The 20,817-nt window shown below is 32.4% G+C and overlaps 1 protein-coding gene and 1 pseudogene across 2 annotated transcripts in view; one reads left to right on the forward strand and one right to left on the reverse strand.

Moving 5' to 3' along the window:
- The window catches only part of FANCM (FA complementation group M), a 93,570-nt gene that overhangs the window by 12,115 nt on the left and 60,638 nt on the right, over positions 1–20,817 (reverse strand). For both annotated transcript variants that reach the window (XM_074290167.1, XM_074290168.1), the window contains exons 15-21: positions 16,924–17,006; positions 16,767–16,835; positions 10,781–10,906; positions 9,092–9,245; positions 7,416–7,522; positions 5,988–6,551; positions 4,676–5,057 (exon numbers count right to left, since the gene is read on the reverse strand). In XM_074290167.1, coding sequence (XP_074146268.1) covers positions 4,676–5,057; positions 5,988–6,551; positions 7,416–7,522; positions 9,092–9,245; positions 10,781–10,906; positions 16,767–16,835; positions 16,924–17,006 — 1,485 coding nt within the window. The remainder of the gene's footprint in view (positions 1–4,675; positions 5,058–5,987; positions 6,552–7,415; positions 7,523–9,091; positions 9,246–10,780; positions 10,907–16,766; positions 16,836–16,923; positions 17,007–20,817) is intronic.
- LOC141555836 (large ribosomal subunit protein eL21-like) lies at positions 11,448–15,672 on the forward strand (annotated as a pseudogene).

Below are 20,817 nucleotides of genomic sequence, written 5' to 3' on the forward strand. Positions count from 1 at the left end.
ATCTTTATTCAGATGCTATCAGTCTTTTCTCTGGAAATATAGAGCATTTCTCAGGAGTCCTTTGAAACTGTCTTAGATAATAGTATTGCTGAAAACAGCTATGTCATTCATAGCTGATCATCATATAAAATTGTTACTGTGCATGACGTTCTCCTGGTTCTACTCACTTCAATTTGTGTTAGTGCATGTCAGTCTTTCCAGGTTTTTCTGAAAATCATCTTGCTCACCATTTCTTATAAAACAGTAATATTCCATTATAATCACATACTACATAAAATAATACTTGTAACTCATAAGAATTTTCTCATTAGGGCAGTTAGGAGTGTGTGTGTGTGTGTGTGTGTGTGTGTGTGTGTGTGTGTGTGTGTATGGAGAGAAAGAGGGGGCGGCATAGATATGAGCTGAAAATGAAGAGATAATATTTAAAAAAACTCTCATCAGAATTGGCTCAGAGGGAATAACATACACAGTCAATTGGATATGGAAATTTATCTTATATCTTTCCCTGCAGAAAAGTAGGAGAGGCAAAAAGTTATCAAACTATACATATCCTTTGACTCAACAGTGTTTCTACTGGGTTTATATCCCAAAGAAATCTTAAAGGAGAGAAAGGGACCCACATGTACAAAAATGTTTTGTGGCAGCCCTTTTTGTGGTGGCAAGAAATTGAAAACTGAGTGGACACCCATTGATTGGAGAATGGCTGAATAAATTATGGTATATGAATGTTATGGAATATTATTGTTCTGTAAGAAACGACCAGCAGGATGATTTCAGAGAGGCCTGGAGAGACTTGTATGAACTGATGCTAAGTGAAATGAGCAGAACCAGGAGATCATTATACAAGGCAACAAGATTATATGATGATCAATTCTGATAGACATGATTCTCTTCAATAATGAGATGATTCAAACCAATTTCAATTGTTCAGTGATGAAGAGAGCCATCTACACCCAGAGAACCATGGAAACTGAATGTGGACGACAACATAGCATTCTGACTCTTTCTATAGCTGTTTGCATAGATTTTGTTTTCTTTCCCAGTTTTTTTCCTTCCTTCTTGATCTGATTTTTCTTGTGCAGCAAGATAACTGTATAAATATGTATATATATATATATATATATATATTTTGGATTTAACATGTATTTTAACAAATTTAACATGTATTGGACTACCTGAGTCTAGGGGAGGAAGTGGAAGGAAGGAAGGGATAATTTGGAACAAAAGGCTTTTTTTGCAAGGGTCAATACTGAAAAATTTGCATATGTTTGGTAAATAAAAACCTTTAATTAAAAAAAAAAAAAGACGAAGGGGATACAAGAAGGAAGGAAGATAAGAAGAGAGGAAAGATTAGGGTAGGGAATAGTCAAAAGTAAAACAATTTTGAGAAGGGAGAAGGTGAAAGTTGAGAGAAAGAAAATAGGGGAAATACAATAATAACTGCAAAAATATTTTGTAGTAGATTTCTCTATTAAAGTCTTAATTTCTCAAACATATAGGGAACTGAGTCAAATTTATAAAAACAAGAGCCATTCCCCAATTGATAAACAATCAAAAGATAAGAAGTTTTCAGATAAAGCAATCAAAATCATGTGAAAAAAATGTTCTATTGTTTGGAAAAATGCAAATTAAAATAATTCTGAGATACTACCTCATACTTATTAGACTAATGGGACAGAAAAGGAAAATGACAAATGTTGGAAGGAATATGGGGAAAATGAGCCGTTAATGAACAGTTGATGGAATTGTGAAGTGATTGAAGCATTCTACAGAGCAATTTGGGAACTTGACCAAAGGCATATTGGGCTTTAAACTATAAAGGATTATAAAGCCATGAATACCCTTTGACCTAGCAATACCATCACTCAGTTTGTATCCCAAAAGAAAAGGGGGAAAAAAAGAAACCAATGAAAAGGATCTACATGTACAAAAATATTTATGACAGTTCTTTTCTAGAGACAAATAACTGGAAATTGAGGAGGTGCCCATCAATTGGGGAATGGCTGAACAAATTGTGCTAGGTGATTATGATGGAATGTTATTGTTTTATAAGAAATGATGCGCAGGATGTTCTTAGAAAATCCTAGAAAGGCTTCCATGAGCTCATGTGAAGTAAAATGTACTAAGTATAAAGTAACAACAATATTGTTGTCTTTTTTTTTTTTTATTAAAGCTTTTTATTTTTCAAAACATATGCATGGATATTTGACATTAACTCTTGCAAAACCTTGTGCTCCAATCCCTCCTCCCTTTCCCCACTCCCTCTCTTAGATGGGTAAGTAGTCCAATATATGTAACAGCAATATTTTAAGATGATCAACTGTGAATGACTTGACTATACTTAGAAATGCAATGATCCTAGACAACTCTGAAGGACTTATGAAAAATGCTATCCATTCCCAAAGAAGAAATTATGTCTGAATATAAATTGAAGCATACTTTTTTAACCTTATTATTTTTTAAAATTTTATGGGGTGTTTTTGGTTTTGTTTTTTGGAGAGATAGACTATGTTTTCTTTCACAACATGATCTTTATGGAAAAAAAACAACCACCATATACCACAATGTGTTTAGCCATTCTCCAAATTGATGGACATATCCTCAACTTCCAATTCTTTATCACCACAAAAAGAGCTGCTATAAACGTTTTTGTAAAAATATGTCCTTTTTGGATATGAACAGACAATTTTCAGATGATGAAATTGAAACTATTTCTAATCATATGAAAAAGTGCTCCAAATCATTATTGATCTGAGAAATTCAAATTAAGACAACACAGATATTACTACACACCTTTCAGATTGGCTAAGATGACAGGAAAAGATAATGTTGGAGGGGATGTGGGAAAACTGGGACATTGATGCATTGCTGGTGGAATTGTGAAGGAATCTAAACATTCTGGAGAGCAGTTTGGAACTATGCTCAAAAAATTGTCAAACTGTGCATACCCTTTGATCCAACAGTGTTTCTACTGGGCTTACATCCCAGAGAGCTCTTAAAGGAGAAAAAGGGACCCACATGTGAAAAAATGTTTGTGGCAGCTCTTTTTGTAGTAGCAAGAAACTGGAAACTGAATTGATGCCCATCCATTGGAGAATGGCTGGGTAAATTGTGGTATATGAATGTTATGGAATATTATTGTTCTGTAAGAAATGACCAGCAGGATGATTTCAGAAAGGCCTGGAGAGACTTACATGAACTGATGCTGAGTGAAATGAGCAGAACCAGGAGATCATTATACATGGCAACAAGAAGACTATAATGATCAGTTCTGATGGAAGTGGCTATTTTAACCAATGAGATGATCCAAACCAGTTCCTACTGTTCAGTAATGAAGAGAACCAACTACACCCAGTGAAAGAACTATGGGAAATGGTTGTGGACCACAAGATAGCATTTCCACTTTTTCTGTTGTCTGCTTGCATTCTTGTTTTCCTTCTCAGATTATTTTTACTTTCTTTCTAAATCCGATTTTTCTTGTGCAGCAAGATAACTATATAAATATGTATATGTATATTGTATTTAACATATATTTTAACAGATTTAACATGTATTGGACTATCTGCCATCTAGGGAAGGTGGTGGAGGGAAGGAGGGGATAAGTTGGAACAGAAGGTTTTGCAAGGGTCAATGTTGAAAAATTACCCATGCATATGTTTTGTAAATAAAAGGATATAATTAAAAAACGTTAATTTTTAAAAAATGTCCTTTTCCCTTTTTATGAATCTCTTTGGAATACAAACCTAAAGGGTATGCCCTTTAGACACAGTTCCAAAATTGCTTTCCAGAATAGTTAGATCAACTCCGCTAACAGTGCATTAATGTCTCAGCTTTCCTTCACCCTCTCTAACATTTATTATTTTCTTTTTCTGTAATATTGGCCAATCTGGTTAGCATGAGGTAGCACCTCAGAGATGTTTTAATTTGCATTTCTCTAATCAACACATAATCTTATAAGTCTTAAAGTACTATGTAAATGTTAGCTATTATTAAACAGAATTGAAATAATACAATCTAGTAGGAACATAAATGAATATTGATACAATGAAAACATCAGCCTCAATCCTAAAGAAGGATATTCCATTCTCAGCCTAAGTATACCATCACCCCATATACATGCATAAACACCATTTCTACATCTCTAACACATAAGAAGTATGAAAAGGGAGAAAGGAGGAGCCACTAGCTGCAGATATATATATGAAGTTACCTATAAGTCTGATGGGGGCAGCTAGATGGCATAGTGGATAGAGCTCAGTCCTGAAGTCAGGAGGAACTGAGTTCAAATCTGCCCTCAGACACTTAATACTTCCTAGCTGTGTGACCCAAGTCACTCAACCCTAATTGCCTCAGGAAAAAAAAAAAACTAACTATAAGTCTGATGTTATTAACTTGAGGATTTTATATATATACATACACACACATACATGCATGTATGTGTACCTATATATGGAGGGAGGGTCAGGAGACAATTGATATTAAATGACTTGCCCAAGTTCACACAGTAAGTGTTTGAGGCCAGATTTGAATTTGCCCTCCTTATTCAAAGACTTTGCTCTATCCACTGCACCAAGTAGCTGCCTCAAACTGGCTATATTTTGAAGACAAAAGAATAGTTTTGACTTTTTTTTTTTAATAGACCTAAGAAGCATGAAAAAAACATTTAAATACAAACCTGTTTTTTCTCTGTCTTTTTCCACAATCACACATATTCTTTCAAATATATTTTGTAAATACTGAATCTTCTCAATAAGTTTACATCTATTCATATTGTTTATCATCTCTGATTGAGATTTTCTTTCCACAGCCATTCGGTTGCTAACAATGTAATCACAGCCATTGAGTGGGCAAACCTCCACTTCTAATCCATGAATGGTTCTCAAAGAGGAAATTACTTCTGAACCAGAGGAGATTTCCCTGCTATCCACAAGAATACAGTTTCTTTGCCTTTTCTCTGGAAGTCCAAGTGAAGGAGGTGTCAGAACCAAATTTTCAGTTGAACTGGAATCACACAACACTAAAGGTTCTGAATTAACATCTTCCATATCATTATTAAGCTGAGGGGAAAAAAATTTGAATATAGCAAAATTACAAAGAACAAGCATAACTCCAAAGAAGAGATAAAAGACACCCCTCAGCCTACCCCTTTACAGGAATAAAAAGTCCATAATATATTTTCATACATGAAAAGGTAAATACATTTAAACAAACTCAAAGGGCTATATGTCTTCAGGGGTGATCAGGGGAATTAAATAAGATAAACACAAAACCTGAGTTTATATTTTGTTCTGTTTAGTTGATTTTAAAAAACAAAAGTGAGTAAAAAAGGAATATACTAGGGAAAAATTAAGGGAGAAGGGGGAAAGGTACTTATTATTTAGTATAAAGAATATATATAAAAGCATTACAAAAATTGGAGAAAGGGACCAAGCATTTTATGATCTTATTCTTTTAGAAATAAACCACTAAAACTGGCATAGAAAAACATAAAACTCAATAGGGAATCAGGCAATTAAGAAACAGATTGGAGGAAAGGTGAGAGGAGATGTAAAAGAGGGAGAAGAGAGGTAGGGAACTTTCATAAGTAAAATATGATTCAATTTTAAGGAATGATAATTTAAAAGATAGAAAGGATTGGGGATTGGCATTGGGTAAAGAGAAAATGGGTAAAGGAATAGGGACAGATATAAATTATACAAAATTACTCTAAGTGTAGGAGAACTGGGATGGAGTACCTCACAAAATGGAAAAGGGTAGCCAAATGAATTAGAAAGCAGACTGCAATAATGTTCACAAGGAGTGTTCTTGGAACACAAAGCTAAACATACCACATTAATTACTACTACAATTCAATACAATACTTGCAAGGTTTACATGCATGTTTGAAGAACTGTGTTAATTTTCACTAGGATTAATAAATTCTTGTGATATATAACAAAAACATGCTAAAATTTGTGAGAACATGATAGTTTTTCATTGGTTCATACCTTGGGCTGGGCTGCAAATTTTGTGCTGTCTTTTGGCGAATCAGCATTTGATAAAGTTCTAATTTTATAATTACATTGGGTTTTTGTGTCTAGAGCATTAGAAACTGAGCATTTGATATTAAGTGGTCTCTTTTGTCCCTCCTTGATTGGATTATTAACAACGTTCAGTTCAACAAGTACTTCATCTCTCTTCAAAGACTCAGAAAGTAGTGATTTTTGGAAACAATCATCTTGTTTTTCTGTTTTACTACAAATGTCAATAGTTACATTATTAGATTCTGTTTGATCATTAACTTTAACACTGTCTTCTTCTTCACTTGAATCTTCAGGTATAATAATTCTGGATCCTTTCTTTTTTTTAAATGCAAAATTCTTCTGTGTCTTAATTCGCTTTAATTTTGCTGAACGTCGTGTATGATATTTTTTCCTTCCATCAACAAAGCTATCTTCATTTATTAAGCTGAAATCAACACATACTTCTTCACTTGAATCATTGATAGAATGTTCCTCCTCATCACTAACACAGAAGCTATCTCCAACATAAGTTTCATCTTGTTCAGGAATCTATGGCAAAAAATTTTAAAAGAAATGTAACAGAAATTTAAATTTCTTATGTAATTCAAATATTTGCTGATCACCTGCTATATTTATTGCATTACTATTATTAGACAACTAATGTAATTATATGTATGTATATACACACATGTATAGATACATATATACATATATGTGAAATTTGATCTAATATCTAATGTAGCTAGATATAATTTGCATCGACTCTCTTATTATAAAACAGCTAGACTGATTTCATCTAATTTGCATACTTAAATGATACTTTGGATTGTTTTTTTTTTTAAGAAGATAAAATTTTAAGTAACCTAGAAATATCAACTATAAAATGGGCATTTCTTTGTTATCTAAAGATAGGCCAGACTATAGTAAAAACAAAAACTCACACTCTGTCTCCGCCCATTTGCCATAACCTGGCGGGCCGCATAAACGTCCTTAGCAGACCGCATCTGGCCGGTAGGCCGTAGTTTGAGAACCCCTGCTTTAAACTAAGGTAGCTGAAATAAATGATTTCTAACATGCCTTCCATCTGTAATATATAGTCCTAAGAACATCAGTCTAGATATAATATAGCAGTCCTATGAGAAATGCTATGTTTGATTTGGTATATGACCCTATAAAGAATATATAAGCAAGAGATATTTTCAAAACAAAAATTCACAATCACCTATAGGTGATTTGAATAACTGAATGATAATTTCATAATTGAATGAAAGAGCCCATGGAAACTCACCTTTCTCATAGCTAAAATGTCCCAGATTTTATTTTAAATAATTATAAAAGAGATTACAAAAGTCATTTCAGCAACCCGCTCAACCACATTAACAGGAAATTCTTATATATTGAAAAAATTCATACCTGTGAGAAAATATTCATGGAATCATATTTCTTGTGAACCATTTTATACATATTGCCTACCAATGGACTGCGAACAGACTGTAGATAAACACTTTTCATCTCAGAATCTATATAAAGAGAATTTAATTTTTAAAAGATACATTAAAATAACGGCTACCAAGATTTAGTTAACTACAACTTAATCTAAATTTAAACAAATTGTGTTCCTTGGGAAATTGCCTGTTTTGAAGAACCGGAAGTACCTTCAAAAAGCAATCTTTTAAAAACTTAAAGGCTCTCCACATTCAGAGAAAGAATTATGGAGATTGAATGTGAATTAGAGCATACTATTGTCACTTTTCTTTTCTTGTGTTTTTTCCCTTTTGTTCTGATTTTCCTTTCACAACATGACTAATGTGGAAATATGTTTTAAATGATTGTGCATGTGTGGTGTATATCGGATTGCTTACTTTCTTGAGGAGGAAAGGGAGGGAGGAAGAAAAGTTTCTCAGAATCTTGCCAAAATGAATGTTGAGGGTTATCTTTGCATGTAAATGGAAAAAAATAAAATATTGGAAAAAAAGGCTTGAAGGCTAAAATGTGGATAAAGTGACATCTGGACTAATTAAATGCTTATTACATACTTATTATATACAAGGCATTTTACAAAATCAATAAAGATATAATTAGAAAAATGATAAAAAGTAGAATGTAAGATAATAAGGGAAATATATAAAAGATGAGAAGAGTAATTTCAGCTTGGGGGTGAGAGAATAATCCAAAAAAATTCAGGGAGAATGCAGTACCTAATAAACAAGACTTGCTAGGAAAAAAAATAATCTTTTTTTTTTTTTTTTGCTGAGGCAATTGGGTTTAAGTGACTTGCCCAGAGTCACACAGCTAAGAAATGTTAAGTGTCTGAGACCACATTTGAACTCAGGTCCTCCTGACTTCAGGGCTGAGCACTGTGCCATCTAGCTGCCCCAAAAATTTTGAATCTTTTCAAAATTTACACAAAAAAGGGAATACTTTCCAAGAATAAGAGGTGTCTGAAAATTTATAGAGTATATAATGTGCAGGAAGGATTTAAGAACCAGACAATAATCGAGTCTGTCTTTTACATGCTTGAAATAAGGTAAAGGTAGGATGGAACCAGAAAACAGAAGTCCTTAAATTCTAAGCTTTGTCAAGTAAATAAAAGAACAAATGAATTACTAGTCTGTAAATTGACTCCAAATGTAAAAATCTTTAGTAACTTCATACTTTTTATGTGGTAGCCATATATTTGTAATGTCTACTTCAGCTTCTATGTCTGGGGAATTAAACTCCTTATCTTCTGACTCCTTTGTTGTACTTTGTTGAAAGATCAACATAAGAGGATGCTACCTTGAGGTAGCGATTAAGTCCCAATGAAGCATCAGACTTCCTTGGGAACTCATAGGAAAACTAACCTTAAATTCTTTACTGAGTGCCAAAAGGTTATATAAAACCCCCTCTGCCACAGAGGATTTGGGGCCATTCAGCATCAGGGCATTGTCCTGCATGTTGTATACTTATGATAAACCTGTATCAGGTTCAATACTATAGTTACTTATTATAATCATTGCCTGTATGCAATGCAAAATAAACAAATCAGGACATGAACAAAGGCAAAAGAATTTTAAAATGTGGAAAATAGCAATGACAATGGCATTTACCATTTAGAACCTGTGAAAGCTGAGTCCCATCATTTAGGAAGCCAAGTAGTGAGGAATCTTGTTCATTTTCTGATTTTTCACTTTCATCAGATGAAATACTTTCTGCATCTTCTGAAATCTCTGCTTCTTCATCTAAAAATTGTCTGGCTTCATGCTAATAAAAATAAAGTAACAGCTTAAAATAGATATTTATTTTTCTTAAAGATCTAGAAGAAACCGGTATTAAAGCGATAGGAATAGTCTACATGGGAAAAACAACAACAACAACAACCAGGAAATGATAGTGATAAATATATCTAGAATAGCCAATTTAATCTGGCTATCTTTATAGAATCACATTCAAATCATCTAAGTTGTTTCATGCCAGTAAACTTCATATTTCTAATTAATCTTTGAACATTTTGAAATTTCTAGTCAATCATTTTATGAGAGGAGATAAGACAATTCTATAAAATGGAAAAACCAAAAAATATTAAATTGAGGAAATTCCCAGCAAGTAATTGGTCAGCTAGAGAGTTATTTCCTGATCTTTTGAACCATAATAGTAACTATGAAAATTAATCTTAGTATGTATGGTTTATATGCCATTCTCACAAATTCTACCTTAGAAAATGTTTTATTTCCATGAAACATATGTCTCACATCAACGATTTCTCATGTAGTAATATAGCACAAAACCAATTAATCCCAAGAAACAGCCATTAGAAATAGAAATTTAGGGTTATCTTTAGTTTTTAGTTTTTAGTTTTTGTTTTTTTTTTTTTTTTTTTTTTTTTTACAAAATCTGAAACTTTGGCTCAAATAATTATTTTAATGGCTGGAAGTTCTTTTTTCTGGATACAATTTGATAAGGTTATTTTATTGAAATAAATTTGAAAGCGAGAAAATCTATAATAAAATTCTCACAGTGAATTAATATGGATATAAATTATATTATAAGAAAATTTAACAAGTCTTAATTGGAAATTTACTTCATTAAAAACAAAGAAATTACATTCCTGATTACACTTCAATATTTCTAAGATACATGCCTTTTCTGTGTCTCTCTACTGATAAAAAGATTATTGTGAAGAGGCAGAGAAAGAGTTACAAATGACAGCTTATGGAGCTAAGCATTATTTTAAACAATGTACAAAAAAGTTTTATTTATTATGTTTTATATTTTAAAATGTAAAGCCATCTTAGCTCTTTGGTTATTAAAAACAAACAACAAAAAAAAAAAAAAACAACAGACTGAAGGCAACATTTTGCCTCTGAGTTGTAGTTTCTGGACCACTACTCTACATGCTAAGTTTCCACATCTGTAAAACTGAGATAATAATATTTCTACTACTTATCTCACAATGATCCTTATAGTCTTTAAAACACTAAACAAACATTAATATTCCAATTTCTACAACTGTCTTCAAGTACAACTGTAGGGAAATCTATATACAAAACCACAATGGAGACCTGTTTGTGTTGAGTTACTTTAAAATCAGTTAAATTGTAGGTATATGCTTTGATTTCTCAAAGCCAAACCAGCATGGCAGGGCAAGAAGAGATATTCCTTGAGAATCCCAGGGTTATCTAGAACCATCAAGAGGCATCAGAGGAAGACTTGAGTAGAGAAGTTATTAATTATATTTTTAATGTCCACAAACAAACAAAAACAAGATAATTATTCGGAAGAAATTAGAAAATTCTTACCTTTAGATTTTTAGAACTTTTTAGGGCTCTCACAGGTTTTAAAGGATTCCTAGTATTATTCTGAAAATCATCTTGAGTTAGAACTGGTTTATGAAAATCAGTACTTTCATCATCAGATGATTCTGACTAAAACAACAAAAAAATTATAAAAGATAAACTAAAAGATCATCATTATTATAATTATAATTTATTATTATTATTATTCTAGTATAAGATACTATCCTTCAAAAAAAAGTATAAACTATACACAAGTCCCATAAGAATCTCAAGAAGAGTTAAAAAAGGCACTAAAAAAAGTTTTAAAAAACCAAATAAGAGTTATGAAAGAAACATTATGAGAAGACAATTAACAGGTCAGTAAAAGTACAAAATCTTACAGATGAAAAGAAAAACTAAAAAATGAATCTGTAAGATACCAACAAATAATAAAACAAAGTCAAAAAATTAAAAAATATATAAAAAAAATGACCTGGAAAATAGTTTCAGGGAGATAATTTAAGAAATCACTGGATTTCTTGAAACTTCTGAGCAAAAAAAAAAAAAAAAAAAAACCACCTACAAATTATATCTTAAGAAATTATGAAGAAAATTGCCTATATATCTTAGAACAAGTTGAAAAAGTAGAAATGGGAAAAAAAAAAATCACAGCTCCTGAAAAAAAGTGCAAATGGATATTCAAGCCAAAATCCACAATGAAAATGCCCAAGTCAAAAAGAAAATACTACAGTCATACTGGAACAAAGATTCCAAGTACTTTGAAACCACAGATAGGATCACACAAGATTTAACAGACACCACTATAAGGGAACAAAGACAAAGGATCTATTTGAATGTGATGGAATATTTTTATGCTGTAAGAATTTAATATTGGGGAAGTGACAAAACAACAGAGGAAAGAAGAAATACTAAAAATCCACTGATCACCATCTAAAGAGATCCTACAAGGAAAACAAACAGGAACATCACTACTAAACTTCAAATCCTCAGATCAAAAATAAATTATATTTAGACAATCAAAAGAACTAGGATAGCCACCGAAAATATTATATTCATCAAAATTGTATAATATTGTGGGAAAAATGAATGTGCAATTAACTGTCAATTTTCAGGATTTTATCTCAAATAAACTTGAATTCAATAGAATTCAAGACAGACAAGCACAAAAATCAAGGACTAATTTTAAAGGTTTCAATAAGGACAAACCGTTTAAGTTTTACATATGGAAATATAAGCCATATATCTAAGACTGTCATTAGTAATGGAATAGTCTAAAAGAAAACAGGGGTAGAGGTGAGGATGATGTGATTCTAAAAAGTAAAATCATGTAGAAAAAGATAACAGTAATTATGCTAAATGAATGAGGTGTGAAAGTTAGAATCAATACAGAAGAATTAGACAGGGGAAAAGGGCTAGTAGTTCTGAAAGTTTTTCACATCAGGAGTGGGTTAAAGAGGGAATAATATGTCTATATACATACATACAAATATATCAAGATGGGTATAGCAATCTTCAAAATCTATAAATAAATAAGAAAGGACTAGGATAAGATAAGGTTTAGAAAAATGTATAGATCAATGGGAAAGGAATAAAGGAGGTAAAGGTTAGGAGAGAGATAGGGGAGGGGGAAATGGGAGGGATTCCAGGGTAGGGAAGGTTAAGAAATGGCAAGGCAAGTGAGCAATAGTAGAAGAGTTAGCAGGGAGAAGAAACAAAAGATAGCAAATAGAGAGCATAGGAATAAATGAAATTTTCCCTAAAATGATAAATATCATCTACCTAAAACCATCAGAAAGCATTATATGTAACGGGGAAAGCTAGAAGCAATCCCAATAAGATCAGGGGTAAAACAGGGATACTATTATTCAATATTATGCTAGAAATATTTGATTTAGTAACAGAAGAAAAAGAAATTGAAGGAATTTGAGTAGGCAATGAGGAAACAAAACTAGCTGTCCTTGCAGATGCTATGATGCTATCTTTGCTAGAGAATCAAATTTGTAAAAATACAAGCCATTCTCTAATTGATAAATGGTCAAAGGATATGAACAAACAACATTCAATCGAAGAAACTAAAACCATCTATAATCACATGAAAAAATGCTCTAAATCACTACTGATTAGAGAAATGCAAATTAAGACAACTTTGAAGTACCACCTCATACCTATAAGATTGGCTAACATGACAGGAAAAAATAATGATAAAGGTTGGAGAGAAGATAGGAAAAGTGGCACACTAATGCATTTTGGTGGAGTTGTGAAATGATCCAAACAGTCATTCTGGAGAGCAACTGGGAACTATGTCCCCAAAGGGCTATAAAATTGTATACTCTTTGATCCAGCAGTGGCATTACTGGATCCATATCCCAAAAAGATTATAAAAGAGGGAAAAGGATCTACATATGCAAAAAAAGTTTGTTGTAGTTCTTTTCACAATGTCAAGGAATTGGAAATTGAGCCCATCAATTTGAGAATGACTGAATAAATTATAGTATATGAAGGTAATAGAAAATTATAGTTCTATAGAAAATCATGAGCAGGCTGATTTCAGAAAAGTCTGAAAAGACTGACACAAACTGATACTGAGTGAAGTGAGCAGAATAAGGAAAATGTCATCTGCACCCAGAGAAGGAACTATGGAGACTGAAGGCAGATGAAAGCATACTATTTTCATCTTTTTTGGTTTGTTTGCTTTTTCTTTCTTGTAGTATTTCCCTTTTGTTTTCATTTTTCTTTCACAATATGAATAATATGAAAAAATGTTTAAAATGATTGTACATGTATAACCTATATCAGATTGCTTGCTGTCTTGAGGAGAGAGCAGTAAGAGAGGTAGAGAGAAAAAATTTGGAACTCAAAATCTTACAAAAACAAATGTTGATGTGATAGACTTGGCTCTTTTCAGTGAAGTGACTCAGGCCAATTCCAATAGACTTATGATGGAGAGAGCCATCAATATCCAGAGAGAGGGATATGGGGATTGAATGTGGTTCACTATTTTTGTTGTTGTTCACTTGCTTTTTGTTTTCTTTCTCATTTTATTCCCTTTTGATCTGATTTTTCTTGTATAGCATGATAATTGTAGAAATATGCATAGAAGAATTGCACATGCTTAACATGTATTGAATTATTTGCAATCCAGGGGAAGAGAAGGAAAAAATTTTGGAACACAAGATTCTGCAAGGGTGAATGTTGAACATTACCTATACATATGTTTTGAAAATAAAAAATTTTTAATAACAAAACAAAATATCTTCTGCTAGAAATTTGTTACACTTCAAATACTTCTAGGTTCTGTCACTCCAAAATTTGTTCAGAATTAATCTGGTATTGATCTGAAGCAAGTCAGGAAAATTTCAGACAAGACCTGGCTACTCTCCAGCACCTTGGCTCCATTCCCCTTTTTTTCCCTCAATAGTATTTTTTTTCCCAAATACATGTAAAGATAGTTTTCAACATTCATTTTTGTAGGACTTTGTGTTCCAAATTTTTCCTCCTCTCTCTCTTACTTCCCCTCTCCCCAAGACAGCAAGTAATGCGATATAAGTTAAATATGTGCAATCTTAGAAAAATCAGACTAAAAGGAAAAAAACACCACAAGAAAAAAACAAACAAACAAAAGTTGAAAATATTATGTTTTGATGCACAGTCTCCATAATTCCCTGAATGTGGATATTTTTCATCCCAACTCTATCTGAATTAAAAACCAATATTCTTTAGCACAGCAATCTGCATATTACTAGAGACTTGATCAATATTTATCTTTACAGCTATTAAGTTACTTAAAATTATGAAGTAAATGAATTCACTGATTTGTCCTTCATGTGTTTTCATTAGCTGCCCTTCTCTTCCTGACATGCTTTCCCTTTTCATCTCTGCTTCTTAGCTTCTTTCAAGTTTCAATTAAAATTCCATTTTCTATAGAAAGCTTTTTACTTTTAATTATTTCCTTTTATCCTGTAGATAGTTTTTTTTTTTTTGTACATAGTTGTTTACATGTTGTCTCTTTCATTAGAGTGTAATTTAAAGGACAACGACTGTCTTTTGCCTATCTTTTTATACTCAACACTTAGTATAGAACCCAGCACATAATAAGCACTTAATAAATAAATGTTTGTGTTTTTTGTTTGTTTTCTGCTGTGGTAATTGGGGTTAAGTGGCTTGCCTAGGGTCACACAGCTAGGAAGTGTTAAGTGTCTAAAGCCACATTTGAACTCAGGTCCTGACTTCAGGTCTAGTGCTCTATCCACTGCACCATCTAGCTGCCCCTAAATAAATGCTTGTTAATTGATTGTATTTAAAATAAAAATAAATCTTTCTTTAAAACAATATTCCTTGAACTATATTGTAAATGGCTAGGAACAATTTTCATTTTAAAAGAAAATCTTAGTTAAGAAATTCCAATTTAGCTTTCCATCAGCTCTGCCATATTCCAGTGGTGCCAAAACGATGAACACAAAAAGAAAAGGAGGACACAATACATGTTTTCTAAGACTTTGAAAACATGGTATTGTTCTTTTGGCTATGTATATGTGAATATACAATAAAGGTTATATTATAGATATCAAGGATATGGGCACAGTTCAACAAAGATTGCCCCACAAATTACCTTTGCAAGACTGGACAGTATTCCTCAAATACTATGGGCATTGTTGTAAACAATCAAATTAAGGGCAAGATTCTAGCTAAGTTAAGAGAGCTAATATTTAGCATATTAAGCATTGTAAAACCAGAGATAACTTCCTGAAGCAGGTAAAGGAAAATGATTAGAAGAAAGAAGTCAAAGAAAAAGCCACGTGGGTTCAACTGAAATGTCAGCCTGTTCCATTCAGAGAAGCAATTTGTGAGAACCAACTGATCTGCTTGAACCAATAGCCAAGGAATTTGTTTCATAAATGACATGTTAAAATCATGTTAAACATGTTAAAAATAAAATAAAATTCTTGGATTAAAAAAAAAAAAGTAATTCTAACTTATAAATTTGAATCAAAAGCACTAAGTGTTACCCAAGTGCCAAGCATCATAATTTAATAAAGAAAGCAAAATAATCTATCTTATAGGATAGGATTACTCAAAGGAACAAAAATAAATGTCAACAGTCCATTTGTTGACAGCCTAAATTTTGTTTTCAGTCATTCAATTGTGGTCCGACTTTTCACATCCCCATATGAGATTTTGTTGGCAAAGATACTGGAATGGTTTGCCATCTCCTTCTCCAGTGGATTAAGGCAAAGATTAAGTGGCCAAAGGTCACCCAACTAGTAAGTGTTTGAGGCTGGATTTGAACTCTGATCTTACTGATTACAAGCTCAGTGCTCTATACATTGAGTCACCTAGCAGCCCAAAATACAACCATCAAACCAAAAAAGAGTGGTCAGGAGCTATAACATTTATAATTCATGACAAAAATCAGACCATGGAATTAGTCAAAGAATAAGATGGAGCTCTGAAGAAGTGCTTCTTTCAGTTAGACAATTCTATAGGGCTTATATGCATGTTCAGCATGAAGAAGAAAGGAATGGAACAAGCATTCATTGAGTGTCTACTATGTGCCAGGCTTTGATGGAATCACGTTAATGCTTACAGTCTAATTAGTCAGTGGGAAGTTACATTTGCTGTATGATATTTTAATATAATTCTATTTTAAACTGAGGTAAACAAGGTCACATAATTTTGATTATATGACCAGCCTTTTCCAGAGGTTGTAAAAATCTAATACATCTACACAAAACTACTAATAAGGTCTAAAAATTTTGAAAAAAATAAAAATTTCAAGAATTATGTACATATTTTACTGAGCAAAATATTTTTTTGGGGGGTGGGTGTAAATCTTTGAAAGAATAAGATTAAGTAACAGGAAAAATATATTTGTCCTATTCTCAACTTTTTAATAATGCACCTAAGTTTAAATGAGACAAACCAGAAAATATCAAAGTAATTGATAGTCATTATGATGAGATTTGGTCAGTTTCATTGAATAGCAACTTACTGTACTCAGTACACGCCTACATTTCTTGGAAACATAAAGAGGAGATTCAACATCACTGTTCTTCCCAACCTATTCAAACAAATTAAAAGACAGAATTTTAAAGAAAGAAATAGAACTTTCCAATTGATTATATTATGGCCTTTGTTGAATGACTCACTTTGGGGGATTTCAGATGATCCTTTTTCAGTTTTTTACTCTTTCTTTGGAAAACCACATCATCTTCACTTCCAATGCTTTTTTCTGCAGGAAAAATAAAACACATATTAAAATGTTAACAACCACAGGAAAATATTGTTATTTATTGATCAAATAAGAATAAGAGCAGGTCAGAATTTAGGACTAATAAAGACCCTTAAAGACTACCTAGTTAAAATCTTCTCATTATAGAGATGAAATATGTGTTAACATATTTATTAGACCAAGGTCACAGAGAAATAAGATAGCAAAGCTAGAATTTAAATCAGATCTAATGTTCTTTCCAGTTTTGGGGGTTGTAGAGGGAGTGGAGGAGACTGGGTCTTCTGATCGCTCAGGCTATAAGTGCAGCAACCAAACCATTTTTATAGACCCAACATGACTGCTTATCTTCACAGAAGCTTTGACCTACTCTGTATCCTTTAGCTCTTCCTTAATCAGTTTGAAGACCTCTTAATCCCATGAGCTCAACTTATTGGCCACCTCATTTTGTGTTTACCCAATAGACATTAGTCCTACAACAGCTTAAAACTCTCTTTCAAGTGATTTTTCTAGTTTTCTTAGTCTCCTCAGTAGCAGGGTCTACAAGGTGTACAGTTTAAAACTAAGAAATAGAAAAGTAGAGGAGGCACGGGAAGGAAAAAGGGGTTAGGAAGAAAAGAAGATACCACAAATCCTAGGAACAGGTAGCACCAATATTTCTTTGCTATTTTACACAACAGGAATGGGAAAGAAAGTGAAGGAGTGGAGTCAAAAAACCAAAGAGACCTGCCCAAGTTGGGCAGCTGGTAAATGTCAAATGAAAGATAACTCTGGAGATCCTCACAAACATTAATCCATTACTCTCGATTTTTAAACCAGTCATTTTCTTAAAGCATTTAATAATAGTTCCATAAAAATAAGTGAACCCCAAAGAAATTATACACATGGAAGCCAATAACTGAAAAGCTAAATAATTTCAATTAGTAATAGAGAACTTAGATGCAAAGGTATCAAATCATTTGGGATTATCAGATAAAAGATTAATGCAAACATAACACCAAAAAAATTTTAATTCCTATAGCATTCTCTATTTGATAAGAAAAGCTGGACAAAATAAAAAGCATTTTGGTTGAAAAATGGGTTAAGACCATCATCTATGTCACATACCCAAGTCCAAATCAACATAAACAAAAGAGCACATATTTTACTTTAGAGAGGAATAGAAGAAAGTAAATTCTACAACTATGTGGGAGAATTCCTAACCAAAAAAATAGTGTTAGGGAACTGACTAAAAAGATCTTTTCAACTCCATAAAATTTAAAAGCTTTTGCACACAAAAAAATAAATGTAGCTAGGATAAAATTGTCAACTGAGGATAAAAATCTTTGTAACAAATATCTGAAAAAATATACAAGACATATAATGATGTACAAGATCTATGTATACACACACCTACACAAGATATATGATCAAACAACATATAACAAATATAAAATAAGGGGCAGCTAGGTGGCACAGTGGATAGAGCACCAGCCCTTAAGTCAGAAGGATCTGAGTTCAAATCTAGCCTCAGACACTTAACACTTCCTGGCTGTATGACCTTGGGCAAGTTACTTAACCCCAATTGCCTCAGAGGGAAAATATAAATATATATATTATATGAAGAAACAATAGACAAGAAGTAAAAGCGCATGAATTACTTTAAAAGTAATTGAAAGTTACTTTTCAGTAACTTCAGTAAGTCAATTACACTTACAGGTATAATTGTAAACTATGTAACAACTGCTTCAAAATATTTGAGAAATGAAAAATTTTAAAACTGAGGTTTTGCTTCACATGCAACAAAATGGCAAAGATCATAAAAAATGGGAAGACTGCAGGAATACAAGCCAATAAACATCCTAGTAGTGAATGTGTGAAATGATTTTGGAAATTTTGAAAATTTTGGAAAATTTTTGGTAAAAAAAATTGTAATTTTATTTGAAAAGCCACTAAACTGTTCATTTGACTCACAGGTTTCACTGCTGAAAATATATCCAAAGGAGGTTTAAAAAACAGAAAGAAATGTCCCAAATATGAGAAAAGTCATAACAGCAAGATTAGAAAAAAAGTGGCTGCCCCTCAAATAATGAATGGCTAAACACCACATTAAGAGTTTGTTGTGTTTCTAGTAAAAGAGGAAACAGGTGATAGCTTAGCTAAGGTTCCCTAAGAAACTCTATTGAAAGAAGAAAAAGTGTGAGAAGTAGTGATCAATTACAAAATAGGAAAAACAGGAGGCTCCTCCACTCAGTCCAAACTGTATGTCCCAAACATTTTGGTCAGGGGCAAAATAAAAAAACTTGTATCAATGGGATCTCTTTTGAGACTTGAAAGAAGTAGAATTTCAATTCTAGTCAGCGAGGACCCTAAGAGAAAAAACAAAGAAAAATTCTAGTGGGTCACTGAACAAAGAAAGGCATCGTGGCCTTGAAGCTCCAAACCAACAAGAAACAAAGACAAGCGTTTGCCCAGGGAAAGAATAAAAGTACAATTGGGTAGTCCACATCAGAGGTGCTATATAAGACTCGAGAAACCCACATGATCTCTAGTGCTCAGAGGCTAGACAAAGGAATCAAGAAGAGAGAAGTGCTCTAGAGTAGTATCTCCAAACTGAGGGCAACCAAGCTAGACCACCATGCTCCTCCTTTGCTCTCAGCTCCTAGCTCAGCCTGCTACAAAAAGTAAGCATATTTGGAACTGATTAAGTTCAGGAAGAAATAGAACAGCAGAGTGGCACGAATATTTTCACCTACCTCAAGGGATCCAATGACCACAAGGATCACAGATGAATTTGAATGGGTATATTCTAAGCTAGTTATCTATAACATCCTAAAGTAAGTTTGTAAGAACTCTGAGAAGTCAGAAGAAAAAGTCTTATAACTAAACATTATCCTCCAAAACTGAATATAATCCTGAAGGGGAGAAAAAAATTGGGATATTAGATAATACAGCAAGCATTCCTGATGAAAAGACCAGAAGGAGGTAAAATTTTGAAACACAAACATAGGAGACAAGAGAAATCTAGAAAGATAAATGAATAAAGAAGTATACTTGACCTGAATGTAGTTTTGTTCTATTTTTTTTCTAGTTTTAAGAAAGAAAAGGCAGAAAAAAGAAATACATGGGAGAAAACAAGGAAGAGAAAGAACTTAAAAATTTCTCCTTAAGGGGTGACAAATATAGAAGATGGGTAGATATCAGAAATTCACTTTTTTCCAAACCAAGAAAAAGGTTAATTCTCTCTCACTCTCTTTCTGTCTCTCTCTCACACACAAAATCTTTCTTGTTATTGATTCTACTGTGCCATTTAATTCTTTTACTTTTGAAAAAAAAATAATTAGGAATGTACTGAAATCTATGAAAAAAAAATATTGCTAGAACTTGCATAAAACTTCTACTTGAAATAATATATTAACAACTTATTTCTTCAATACTAACTAAAAGTAGCAATTTTTAATTAATATTGCAGAAAAAAATCTTTCATATTATGTTATCTACAACTTCCCCTTTTTCTTCTCCACAGACAACACACACATCTATGAATACTGTAAAAAAAAAAAAAATCTAAAATTGAAGTAATTAATTTTACTATTAAGCTTTTCATTACCAAACAATGGTCGATTTGTTTTTTCTATTTTAAATTATAGATTGATTCAATACTCCCAAGATTTATTCCCTTATATAATTAATCTACATACATATGTAATTTGCATTTACAAACCCTTCACAGAAACTCAATTAAACTAGTCTGTTCACTGTTCCTCAACTCACTTTTAATTTTCATAATCTTTCTTCTCTATTATTTTGTTAAGCCTCTTAACTGACTAACTGC

This window comes from Sminthopsis crassicaudata, chromosome 2 (genome assembly GCF_048593235.1).
Source record: "Sminthopsis crassicaudata isolate SCR6 chromosome 2, ASM4859323v1, whole genome shotgun sequence".
Taxonomy (NCBI): Eukaryota; Metazoa; Chordata; class Mammalia; order Dasyuromorphia; family Dasyuridae; genus Sminthopsis; species Sminthopsis crassicaudata.